General features: G+C 33.4%; 2 protein-coding genes across 2 annotated transcripts in view; both read left to right on the forward strand.

The window, feature by feature from the left end:
- The first annotated feature begins 785 nt into the window (after positions 1–785).
- Positions 786–5,483, forward strand: LOC111001621 (dynein regulatory complex protein 9-like). Its single transcript, XM_022271559.2, has 4 exons — positions 786–886; positions 2,364–2,534; positions 4,430–4,561; positions 5,221–5,483. Exons 1-4 carry the CDS (start codon positions 809–811, stop codon positions 5,422–5,424), a joined length of 585 nt encoding a protein of 194 aa, XP_022127251.2. The 5' UTR covers positions 786–808; the 3' UTR covers positions 5,425–5,483.
- Positions 5,484–6,759: 1,276 nt separating this feature from the next.
- Positions 6,760–14,050, forward strand: part of LOC110999966 — a 49,137-nt gene continuing 41,846 nt past the window's right edge. Inside the window, exons 1-2 of the mRNA XM_045633449.1 lie at positions 6,760–6,977; positions 13,809–14,014. Of these exons, the coding sequence (XP_045489405.1) occupies positions 13,821–14,014 (194 nt within the window). The 5' untranslated portion in view covers positions 6,760–6,977; positions 13,809–13,820. The remainder of the gene's footprint in view (positions 6,978–13,808; positions 14,015–14,050) is intronic.

Genomic DNA, 14,050 nt, shown 5'->3' on the forward strand with positions numbered 1-14,050 from the left:
GTGTGCGTTGACCTTGTATATACTTTTTATTAAGAAAATGTTTGGCTAATGCACAAAGCGTGTTAGAGCCAAAAGAAATAAAAAAAAAATGTAACAGTGTAATGCACATTGTAATAAGTGTAACATTGGTTTAATAAGAAATACTACCACTTTTATTTAAAATATTGCCAATTTCCAACTACCTTTTTATGTAAAATTATAAAAAAAAACATTTTAGATTATTGTTATTTTTGCTGCAATTGCCGCGTTCCTAAACAAGACTGCAATGGTTATATTTAAACAAACCACAGAATTAGGATTTTCGTAGAATTTTTGCAGCATGTTGATCAGTGATACTGACTCCGTCGCCCATGGACACTTTCAATGCTAAAGGTTTCGAGAGTTTATTGCAGGACTTTTAAGAATTGGCTTATTTTCATGTAAGACAATATTTTAAGGTTTTTAGCGCTGTATTATTTTGGTAACATAATAATCAGTTTCTCATAGTGTGTAAAAAGGAATGGCTTGAATTTTCAAATTAGTAATACAATTATTTCATTTTACCTTATTACTACTAAGATAGATAACAGAATTTCATTGATTGTGTTTGAATTATTACTATCATTGTTATCGTTATTCTATATTTTTGTTAATTATGGCTTCGAATCTCTTCGAATCAACCTTGGAAAGAAAAAGATGGCGCGTAACCTAAAAATGTGACGGTAATTTTTTTTCCAACGCCGCGCCGTTTCACTTCAAAAGTTACAATCGTTTTCTTGGTTAAAATTCCTTTTTTTACAGTTCCCTAGAAGCAATAACAATACAGTTAATGAAGACACGCCAGGAATCTGAAGCTAAACTACGCCAGTGTGAGCTCAATACTGCTATGATTAAGGATATAATAAAGGTACTTTAAAATTAAATAAACTTTTGTCTACCTTCAATATTTATATTGCATAGAAAACATGCTTTTTTCGGACGTACATATATTTTTTATATAACAGGGACAAATTGATACGAAGCTCCTAATTTTTTACACATAGATCCTTGGACAGACGTAAGACACACAATTCCATCTGATAGTAAGTTAGATGTGTCCTAATGAAGGGAACGTCTGTGAAGATAAATGTTCAACCGCCGGTGGAATGGATCAAATGTTAATGCCGCCCCTAGACACTGGCATTGTCATGAGGCTCGTGTACGTGGCGGCCTTTAAAGATGGTATACTCTTTGGACGACCCTAGTCGAATTACTTCAGTGGCATGAAAACGTTCATGTGATACGGGTGGAATTTCGTATTCTGCCTCGACCTCCGATATTGAAACTCGGCAGGTATTAATCCGAACAACTCCTCTGAACCCGCTTCGTGGTAGATGTGGTAGAAGATGTAGAAAGAACCCACATCTCTACGCAACTCAAAGGGGCCGCTCCGCATCGTTGAATCGGGTTTAATCTTCCGTTTATGACACTGGCTTTTCTCTTTGACTAAGTCATGCTGGTATAATTATTTAATGCATTTAAAATGCGTACATTGACAGAAATGTCCATTTTCATTCGGGGTTCAAAATTACGACGGGTTCAAGCCAAGTCTGATAATTTCCCCGTAATAGACGATCTAATTTTTTTGGAAAAGGGATACTCTTCTTTAATAAAATCCCAGAGGCTCTTTTATCTCTGCCTTTTAATAGATTTAAAAAATGTATAAAAGAAAAGCTGTGTAAAAAGGCTTACTATTAAGTTAGCGATTATCTAGTTGATAAAAGGGCCTGGGACTAGTGCTAGCTATTTGTTTTTAAAAAAGTCTGATAATTTCCCCGTAATAGACGATCTAATTTTTTTGGAAAAGGGATACTCTTCTTTAATAAAATCCCAGAGGCTCTTTTATCTCTGCCTTTTAATAGATTTAAAAAATGTATAAAAGAAAAGCTGTGTAAAAAGGCTTACTATTAAGTTAGCGATTATCTAGTTGATAAAAGGGCCTGGGACTAGTGCTAGCTATTTGTTTTTAAAAAAAATTTGTTTGATCGTTTGCTTTTTTAAAGAGTTTGTTACGCCGGCTTTTTCTCTCGACCTACACCCTCTGTCTTCTTGCCGATGAGTAGGGATGCCTACAGGTTCAAATTTAATGACGTGGAATAAGTAATATCTATCTATCTTGTTAGTTATGATTGATGATATATTGTTTGTTATGAGATTTAGGAATATAAGTTTAATATTTTAATGTTAATATGTGGGAGTTATTTTGGACTTCTGGAATTCTTGGAGTAGTTACTGTTAAGATAGAAAAATATAGCGAAATAAATAAATAAATAAATCTTATGTTCCATAATAAACATTTTTTTTATTATATGTCATAATTATTTATTATATATAAACTTTTTCAGGACACTATGATGAACACGACTATGCGTTTAAATTATGTTGACAAATGGCTCTTAGCCCGTGCGGAGTCTGTGGATTTAGAGCACAGAGAAGAAATAAATCATCCGCCTTCAACAGATTGTGAAAAACGGGTTCATCAACAAGTGACAAAAATTTACGAACTACAAATAAAGGTAAATAAATAAATAAATAAAAAAGTAATTATATGAAAGACATTTGAACCAATCAAGGAAGACCTATTAGCAAATCCCAAACAAATATTTGACAGCTTATTTGAGTCAGGCTTGAAAATTTCTATACTCTTTCAAGGATTATGCATTGCAATTGGCGTAAAAGATCCCACCCCTAGGAAGGAAATAATAACGCAACTAAAATATATGTTTTATGTTCTACATTACCTAAGACCATATAATTTTTAAATACCTCCGACAGTATCTGCTCTATGTATCTGTGTATCCACAGAAGTATAATAAATTATTGTCTCAAGGACTTGACCGCTGTCAATGTCAAAATTCACGCCGATAAGTCAATACTTATTATCCATGCAAGGCCTGATTAACCTAATTACTGCAGCCTAGAGTGCGACGATCTAGGGGGCGCGCTGAAATCGCGTCTTTGCTAGATCTTATTCATCATCCCCTGCATATTTCAACTGGACCGAAACAAAACACTAAATGAACTGTAAACTGGATCTACAAGCAGAAGGGAGATTTTAGTATCCAAATTGAATGAAGAATCGACGGTACAAGAAATCTGTCAAAAACTCGAAAAAGATACCAAAATAGAAGAGTGTTACTATTTGCAGCTGCAAAGGTCTTTTTCAGCACTAAAAATAGTTAAAAGTTACTTGCACTCCACACTCCGTCAGCAAAAACTTACAGCGCTCTCGCTAATGTACAAAGAATGTGTTTTTTGGAAACTATTGAATTGAAAAAAAATAAGGGGGCACATCCCGATAATAGCCTAGGGCGGTCAGAACTCTCGATCAGTCAAGTCCATGAACAGATTTGACCTCAGAAGGAGTGAAAGACAAGGCAATTGTGATATTTAAATAAAGTTCATAACTGCCAAATAGAAACAATTTAACAAATTTTAATCACAGCTAAAATACAAGAATATCTCTCTTGGTATGCTTAACTTCCTAGTACAGTTTTTATGTTAGACATTCAAATATCAAGTGTGTAAAATGAACTATAATTAAAACTATTTATAGGAACATGACATGGCACTTTCAAATTTGACGTTCGGGACATGACTTATTTTTTACGACGTGAATAGGATATAGGTTTTTGTCTACTTTTTGGTACATACAGAATGCACAGATAATATGTAATAAAAATTTCATAGAAACTCCTTTTTAATAATAAAAAAACATATTAGTATTTTGAAGACATGGGTGTGTCACATGACAGCTAGACTTCCCGCCATTTATTTGGCTATTCGCCTGTTGGCATGTTCAAAGTCTTATATAATATTATTTTTATATTAAGGGCCTGTTTCACAATGTATGGATAAAGTGCCAAATAGCTATAATATACAATGCAAGCATGCAAATTGGACCGCCATTTTTTCCTCATTTCCCGCGCTTTGTAGTGTCCAAAATATTTAGATTGTATAAAGCCTTCTACGATATTCGATTTAAGTAGTATACATCAAACATTCATAATAAATATTATTAATCTTAATATTTTTTACCCTAACAAGTTTTTTGAAAGAATCTAACTTAATTTATAAGTACTATAAAAATAAATATCTTTCCAATAGCAATTACCTAGGAGAAGGTTTAAATTATTAGCAAAGAGATTTAAAACTAAATAATAACTCTTTGGTATTTCGACTCATTGCTCTTCCACTATTGTTTGTTTTAGTAGATTTATTTTTCTTGACATAAAATATATAATATGGCATGACATATTTATACAAAAATACTAATATTACATACTAATGTTAGCTGCGTATTAAATTATATTTTTATTAATAAAACCATGACGCTCTGTATAACTATCGTGAATTGACAGTGGCAGTTGACAGAGTTGGAAAAAACTATGAGGAATTATGGTATTTTTAGGAGCGCCAAGATTCGTCAGAGAATTGGAAATGTCGCTATATGAAGGATATTGTTGACATAAATGAAAGACTAAAACTTAAATCCAAGAAGTTAAAAGAAGCTGTTGATCGGCGTACCGAATTGCAGGAGCTGGTGAGTCTTAATACTTTTCTAAAATTTATTTGCACATCCCCTTCAAAGTCTCACTCCAAATATCAGGTAGATCAGGTTTCTTGTTTCGTTCTTGAAAAGCGTTTGAATATCCGGCTATTGGGGCCTTGTCATGGGCTTCTACAACAAAGAACACGAATTTTCTAGAAGCCTCTTCTCCTTTATTTCTCAAAGTTAATGGCTATTACGGGTCACCCCAAAGCTGCGTGTATTTATTTTTATTATATGGCTCTACAACTTAAGGTCTCTGCCTCAGATTTCTGTTAACCAAATCATTTCGAATAGGCAAGGAGGTTATCAAACTTCTGTGACTATCACACTGTCGACTGTTTTGGATATACCTAAGGTATGCCGGTTTATCAGGATGTTTTACTTCACCGTACAAGCGAGTGCTAAATGCGAACATAGACAGAAAGTCTATTGGTGAATAGCCAATAGAGTACACACACTATATAAAAAGAACAACAAATCGTTAATTGATTACAGAAGACCCAACTATTTCTAGCCCATTAGAAAACAGCATTTTTTTTCAGAAATATGTTCTTTAATCTGTGGAGTTCTTTTAGTTACTTCAATGGCAAATGGAATGCTTTATGTATAATTAAAGATCAACTGGGTACAAAGTAAATTATACCTTACAGTACGACTTGCACGCAGGGGAAATGCGCGCTTGGCTGAGCTTCAAACAGGAACGGACGGCGAGGCTCGCTCGTGAGGAACGCTCCCGTCTGGCGGCCACTCGCATTCAAGCGTGGTGGCGCGGTGTCATGGTACGACGGTGTATCGGTGTCTTCAAACAGTTGAAGAACGCTAAAAAACCACAGACTAAACAGAAGAAAAAATAAGTTTCGTGGGAACTAGGCTTGGTAAAAGATTGTCGTGGGAAAATAAAATGATATATTGACGATTTTTATTTAAACATTGTTTGTTTGTATGCCATGAATGTTTTGTCATCATTGTTATTTTTTTATTAAAAACGTTAACCAAATTTTAGAGAGAATATTTAGTAAAAAATATATCAATATAACATATAATAGATTTAAAATTACATAATGGTTTCTAAGAAATTTTTATTACTAATAAAAATTTCAGTAAATATGAGATAAGTTCTGTTTACAAATTACTTGAAACTGATAAAAAAACTTGTGTATGAATAAAGTTGGAGCTGGGTTAGAGAATTATCAATGTTTTATTTATTTAAAAAGGAAAAAAAAATATAATTACAGAAACACGGTAAATTTAAAAATTTATAAAATTTTTTTTTTTATAAAATTTAAAATTTACCGCGACCGCGTACTATTATTCGTAGAAGAGATTCAACGTTAGTGGGCCATTTTATTCTTTTTTTTGTTGGGAAAGGAAATCAGATGTCTGATCTGATCTCCTTTCCCAACAAAAAAACCTCGCGTTGAGGCAACAAAAGTGACGCGGGAAGTATAGGGTCAGTCCGTGACGTACAATGGACCCCTATTAACTAAAACTCATCATCCCCATCTGCTCGCTATGGACGAGAGGCTTGGAAATAGTTCTCTTTAATCCGTGTCCCCATCAATAGCGTCTGATGCGCTACTGCAACACCAATTTAACCTAACCTAACCTATCTTATCTTAATCGTAAAGTTTTTATCTCATACGCACAAAAGACTTTAAATACCAACTCTTCAAACTGGTCTGCCTATGTCGTTAAGTTTTGGCTGAAGTGAAATGGCGGCTAATTAACGTCTCATGCAAACTCAAAGGATCATAGTAGTTGCAGCAATAAACGTTGAACGAAGTTCAATTATTTGACATGCTATAAAGATATATAGATTACCATTTTTATTTTACAATACTCAAATCTGCGTATTAAAATGCTTTTATTCTTCAAATTTATTTCAATTATAATAAAAATAGGCGTAAATAATAGAAGTTATTTTAAATTAAATTAAATTAAGCACGGTAATATTATGTATATACTATAGACATAATATTACCGTGTACTATACTGTAGACATAATACTACCGTGTTTAAAGTAGTAAATAAGTATCGTTATAATTTTTAATTTTGTCGACAGTATAAATCGACAACAGCAATGTTCTGTGCGCAGGGTGCCTATTAACTTGACGTTTGACAGTGCTGTCTGAACGCTAACATTCGTTCACATTTTCTGTGACAATTTAATTTTTCACAGTTGCGTTTTGTCGGTGGTGCGAGGAGTGTGTGAGTTGTCTACTCTAAAGTTATTTTACATTAATTTAAGGATTGCACGTTTATTAAAACAACAGTCTTCGTAAATGAACTAAACCATATCGAAAAATGCAATATGTGTAGTGTATAAACTGTGTTGTAGATATATTTTCAAGTGTATAATATATTTACTGAATTCTTGGTAATTCGGATTTTACCGCTGTATACTTTGGTGAGTAATCAACTCTACTTTCCTTTTTCTTAGAACTATGTACATACGTATTTCATATTTACCTATAAACTACTAATATAAAGTCTAATAAAGGTCAAGAAGCCATGTGCCTAAGGACTAAGATTTGAAAATGTTTAATATGTATTTACATAGAAGTAGCAATGTTTTCATAAATTTACATTGAAATCTCAAATTTTAGTATATTAAATAATTAAAGATTTTTCTTCTTTAGTCCCCATGTGGTCACCCAAATATATAAATAGGAAAAGAACCACATGGTATTAATTAATATTTTACATATCTTTCTGTATTGAAATATACACGTAAGACAATAAAAATATATTACACATGTTCTTTAAAAATCCTATTGTTTTTTTAATTACAATTACACTTAAATAATATAGAAAATAGGAACTTGTATAAAAGTTCTTCGACTGACTTATTCGGCTAAAATAAAAAAACCAATTAAGTAAGTTAAATATAATATTAGGCTTGTAAGTAGAATAATGAAAGAAACTTATTTTTACTTTAGCTATTGTTGATTTTATATTTATGAATATAGTATGTAAAATCATAAAATAAGTATCACATATTTTGACTAATTTTACTTACACTTCACTTATTTCAACTAATTTAACTTACACTTCTTTGTTCAGTTGTCTCACATGGTAAAATTTGCAACCAAGCGAGGAATAAAAATAATATATACAACATTACAGGCATGTTTCTGGATATGTCCCTGTCTAGGTAGATATAGTAATATCAAGTACACTGATAATAGCACACATAGAGATTTAGTGGATCGCCAGGATCATAACTTAATGTCGCTGATAATGCTTCTCACATTCTCCATATGTATAAATTTGTGTAAATTAAATTTTTATTATGTTTATATGTAAGAAATTTCTTGATAATACTACCGAGTTATTCTACAATGTTGTTTTATATCAGTGTTAGAGGATGAAACTATCTCAACAAATGCTGCAAATATTCAAATGTTGATGAGAGTAAATAATACCATTGTTTAATCATATCATTGAGTTTAAATCAATATTTTGTTTATTTACATCATCGTGAAAGAGCATGCATACACAAGAACATATTATGTGTTATTGTAAAGGTCAAAATTTGACCATCCATAACATTTATGGATCCTATTATAAAATATTCAAGGAAAGTGTGTAACAAACTCAAAAACAACCGGACTAGTATAAAAGATAATTTTGTAAAGAAGTAGGTATTTGAATCTGATAGGCCGTTAGTATACAATAATTTCTTCAAGTGAACGAAATAATTTATCAGACAGAACATGTAAGTACTGTGGCAAACAAGTTGTTGCATTGCGTAGAAACCTGGCAGCAAGTTTTTTGCGTTGCCAGTCGGCACCGTGCTCGGTAATTAGTGCTTTAATCGTCCCAACTGCATCGTACCGCTCTTGCAACTGCTTTTCTCGGAAAGCGATCAGTGTAGCTCGCGGCAAATTACCGCCAGATATGCCGGCTGTAATTGCAGAAATCACATATACAAGTGTACTCCTTGTTTTTTTTTTTTTTTAATGAACAGGGGGCAAACTGGCAGGAGTCTCACCTGTTAAGTGATAACTTTATTCGATACAAGTGGACAACTTGTGTCGAATAAAGTCCCCTAGACGCGTAGATAACTGATTTTAGTGTTTGAAATGGATTTTGGTGAGCTGGACCAGATTTTGCGTTAGTCGTTTTAACGTTCAAGGGACTACTACCTTTGTATACGAAAAATGTTCTCATGCCTAACAATTTATTTGCCGAAAGTCATATTTTGTTATTTATAATTTTTAACTGTATTTCAAATTAAATCGACACCTCTTGGAAGAACTCATGTTAAGAAAGCCAATTCTTAAAAGGCCGGCAACGCACTCGCGAGTTCCTGGCATTGAGAGTGTCCATGGGCGGCGGTATCACTTATCAGGTCAGCCTCCCGCCCGTTTGCCCCCTGTTCTATAAAGAAAAATCTTAGTTTTAGAATTTAAGAATGTTATTTTGTCATATGGAAGTCATACTTGCTAAGCTTACGTTTTGTTTCTATAATTATATCCGCTGAAATGAATTGAATTATTAACTGCAGTCAGTAAAATATTTTAACCAACATTCACATTACATCGTTAATCCTATATGAAATAATTTGTTTAAAAAAAAAATTGTAACTCCAATGCTCTTCTGTTCTTAATGTTACTTCAAAATAACAGAATCTAGTACTGAAGAAATATTCCTTATGAATTGTACGATAACATTTAAAAGAAAACTAAAATCGGTACGACAACCTTTTTAGATCTGGGCCTCAGATTAACTATATCTGTTTCACGCAATGTAATAGATCAGCCTTCTGTGCCTGACAACCGCCGTCGAGTTTTTGGGTCTAGCGTTCGAGCGAATGTTAAATGCGCACATAGAACGAAGGTCCATGGTACACAGTCGGGGATCGAACCTACGACCTCAGTGATAACTCATATGAAGCCACTGGTCCAACACTGTTCATTTAAAATACTATATTGCGGGGGGAAAAAAACACGAATAAAATGACATTTTGATGACTAAAAATGAATCACTTTTCGCTATATTTTTTATTGATATCGCCCCCGAAACCCCGTATGCAAAATTTCATGAAAATCGTTGTAGCCGATTCCGAGATTCCAATTATATATATGTATAAATATATATATATACAAGAATTGCTCGTTTAAAGATATAAGATATTCGTAAAAAAAAAACTATAACAAAGGTGACTCAGTGGCATGCCAGAACCCTCCCTGAAGGTAGTAAAAAACATATTAAATGTATAATTTGATTCAAAATATCCAAGTTCTTATCTGAATCTAGAGAATTGATTCGAATTACATGACCAAAAAGTAATTTAAAGATATGTTAAACATGGCCGCCAATTAGGTTAATTTGATGTCGTTAAAATAAAACCAAACCGGATGTTAAAATATTTAGTCGCTTACAAAATGTCCTGGAATGATATTAAGTCGTCCGTTACACTGAAAATAATATTTGTATGGATTTAATTTTCCAAGTATCAAAAAACCAACGACAATTCGCGGAAGTAGAAGTAATTAGGTGAGTTTGTTGTTTCCAGCTATATGCATCATGAATGTACTAAAAGCCACATATAGCAATTATTCTCCCTAACGAACCCATCAATTAATTTACAATTTCAGATTGACCACCATTGAACAAACTGTGATATTCAATCATTCTTCTATCTGCATCGCATTTACCAAATCCATCCAATCCAATAATCAATCGGATTGTAATAGCCACATGCTATTCATGGTGGTGGGTCGTATCGGTGTATGTGGATAGACCTTTGTATCAAAATGACAGTGTGACAATATCCTATCTTAAGATTTTAATTACTTACACTAGTTTTTAAAATAATTAAAATGATGTTTGTAGTATATTTCAATATATTACAATATTATTTGTACGGTTATATTTGGTTTGGATTATCAAATATGAGTGTAAAAAGCGAAGATTGCATTCTATCCGTCGCCAAAAATGAATTGATCGGGCGTTAATGTAAGCCTGTTTTGTGGTACTCGAATACAGTCTATTTTTTTGTCTATTAAAATTTCATGAATCAAAGGTTTTCATCAGAACTAGGTAAGACCCTCATATACCTTTTGTCAGTCTTTTCTGTAAAAGATTATTATTGAATCTGTTTATTTGTGAAAATATTACAACTAATCTTACATTTCTGATTATATAATTCTTTGAGTTTGAACCGAGATATTTATAGAAATTTGTTCAAATTTTTGGCGAACTATACTTAGTGAAATAACAGAAATATTTAAGAAAAGCTAGATAGATCTTGTCCGCAGTTCGCATTAATGCTATTTCAAATAGACTTGAGACACTTGAGTGTTAAGAAATTAAAAGCCAGCACTTTCCTTCCCCTATCTCCTACCTCCCACCGACCTCCCACCGACCTCCCATCAACCTCCCATCAACCTCCCCCTGTTACTTTAGTATTATAGCAAGTAATTTACAAGATTTCGTTAACGAGTTCCAAGGAAACTGTAACGACATCTCGATAGTGCCGTATTACAGACGAAATCGTTAAAATTAATCAGATAGCATAGTGTAATAGGTAGTTCTTAGGATAGGAAATTTAAACACTCCAATGATGACTTGATCCACTTCACTGATTTTAGGTAAACTCTATAACTTTAAAATTGAGGAAAGGGATTGCCCGTGCGCATGTGTAACAACCTCTTTTATAATCTATTCCCTACTCCGTCGCGACATTCCCACTTCGGGCAGTTTTTCGAGTCTATTCGTAACAATTCGTAAACAACCGAGCGAGTCAAATGAGTAACTATTGCACATAGCACTTGTAGCTAGATTCTTAAGAATATGTTTCATTAAAATGTTTAGAATTTAATTAAGTAAATATGAAAAGCTAACAATAGTAATTGATGTAGTACATCAATTAATTTATTTTTATTCTTGCCAACCATAGATAAGTTGATGTAAAGAAGTTGCTAATAGCAATAGTGGAAACTCCTTGATGAAACTTTGGGGGTTGACATTTAAAAACATTTCATTTGAACATTTTTTTTTCTGAGACTGTCTGTCTGTCGGGGTGACGTTACTGTCAGCTGCCATTATCATTATGTCAGAGGTAATAAATTTAAATCCAATTGATTTAATTTGATAAAATTGACATTAGCTCTATTGCTCCGACAAGTACGCTATATTATTTTATTTATATGTTTTATTAAAGTATTCCTACAGCTACTCATTAAACAATATTCGAATAATTATTTTATACACAAAAGTCAAAACGACTACACATTCAATAATATTATTTATTTATAAAAGTTTACCACTTCATTACTTAATCTTATACAGTATACATATCTGTTCTAAAATACATGGAAATTTTATTTTAAAAAAAAGTGGATCAGAGAGCCACCTAACTATGGTAAAGGACAATCAATTTACCTTTTTGGCTATTGTTGTCAAATTTTACCTTTTTATATTACGGTACATTAAATTATTGAGACAAAGGCAGAACCGGTAATGCAAGTACGAACCAGTATTGTGACTGTAGCGAAATATACCTGCTCGTACCCAGTACCGCTAATTACACTGGATTATGAAGGATAATTATTCAAGTTAAAAACCTATTAATACCCTCGTAATGTTAGTGTTGTATTTCTTCTTTCTTGTCTTCGTCAATAAATTAACTACATTTTTAACTGCAGATTAAATCTTGTAGTCCTTTGTTTCGTTCAGTTTTAAGCATTTACCATGGCGAGTGTTCAGAGTTCGTCGTATCACCTCGACGTCCGCCGTTCCACATCTGCGCGTTTTTCAAGGCAGCTTTTGCCGCGCACCACCACTTTGTGGAACCAGCTGTTCACTGTAGTACCAATACGACTTAGGGTCCTTCAAGAAAAGAGCGTACCAATTCTTATAAGGCTCAAACTTTGTACTTCAAAATTGCGTAACAAAATATTTGTATCTACCCTCATCCATTTACAAATTTTAACATACTGTACACGGTTGCCGTACTGATCTCTGCAGGGCGGATACAGACGATCCTTATCCGGTATTTACGTCCGGGCAGGTCTGGTCGTCTGCTTTCCTAAAAGATCCTGAGCCCTCTAGCATTGATGGTCATGGGCGGCGGTTTCACTTAACATCAGATGAGCCACTTGCCCGCTTGCCCCTGTTCTTTAAAAAGCAGGTGCGTAGAGAGCTTCGCACGTTACGAAGGGAAGTACGGATACTTTCGGCGGAGAACCGGATGAACGGTACCTCCACGGGCCATGCACTACTTAACACTATAATTGAACGTACAGACCATCCGTATAGCACTGAAACACACAAAATAATAATAATAATAAAAACTTGTGGAGAGAAAAAAATGAATAAAGTATATTTTGTGTGTGTTATGTGTGTGCGTTGTGGTTGTAACTGGCCCTGGCTCAGCATTATGATGAGGAGTAGACGTGTTCAACAGGGCTCGTCATTCTGCCAGAGACCACAACAGTTAGTTTGTACATTTAGTCGAAAAAAGAAAATAGTAAAATAAACAATATGTAATAGTAAAAATTTACATTAACAATGTGAGTAGTAAATTTAACGAAATAAAAAAATTGCGTACAAAATACATATGTCAGAAGTGAAACATCTTTCTAAATTAATAATTACTTAGGTAAAAGCCCCAATAGATGATCTCATGTACCAGTATATGATCACTCCATGTATTTGTATATCTATATTTACACTGAATACGTGCTAATGATAAAACAAACAAATAAAAAAATCTGAATTTACCGCACAAAACGTTATGCGACAGAATTGCCATCTAAAGTTCTAATATGTAATTGCTTAAACAATACATCAACCAATAGCGTGTATTTTTTCTCACTCTTTCAATCGCTCTCTCTCTTTTCTTCGACAAAAACGCTGCACAGTGGCGTGACGTATCCATAAAAATTTTACCCTCATGCGCCTAAAGAAGTTTCACTTAAAAACAAAGAATAAGGGCCTGTTTCACAATGTATGGATAAAGTACCAAATAGCTATGCAACACTTAAATTATTCGAAAGATAAAAGTTCCGAATAAGATACTTGGCATTTCATCACAAATAGCGCTATCTCACAGTCGTGAAACGCAAAAATACTATTTATCATACCAATAAGTAATAAGTAGCTTTTTTGGAACTTATCCGGACATTGTGAAACAGGCCCTAAAACTACTATAAGTAAGTAATAGATAGATAAATATTTTTGTGCGGTTTAAAAACAAGATTTCGTTTGATAAAAAAACTTTTTTCAGGATGTGACAATAATGCTGTTTCTTGTGGCTTTCGGTCTGGTCGTAAGCGCATCGTGCGCACACGCCGGTTATTGTTCGACGAATACGTTTCCGTCTAATTCATCATGGATGCACTTCACAAAGGAGCCGATTCCGTTCGAGTATGGATTTCAGGATAAATTCAAGAGTATACACTGTTGTGTCAAAGGATATAGGAGTATTGAATGGTGAGTTGATTTTTAATTACTCTTAACTTATATATT

Source organism: Pieris rapae, chromosome 23 (assembly GCF_905147795.1).
Source record: "Pieris rapae chromosome 23, ilPieRapa1.1, whole genome shotgun sequence".
Taxonomy (NCBI): Eukaryota; Metazoa; Arthropoda; class Insecta; order Lepidoptera; family Pieridae; genus Pieris; species Pieris rapae.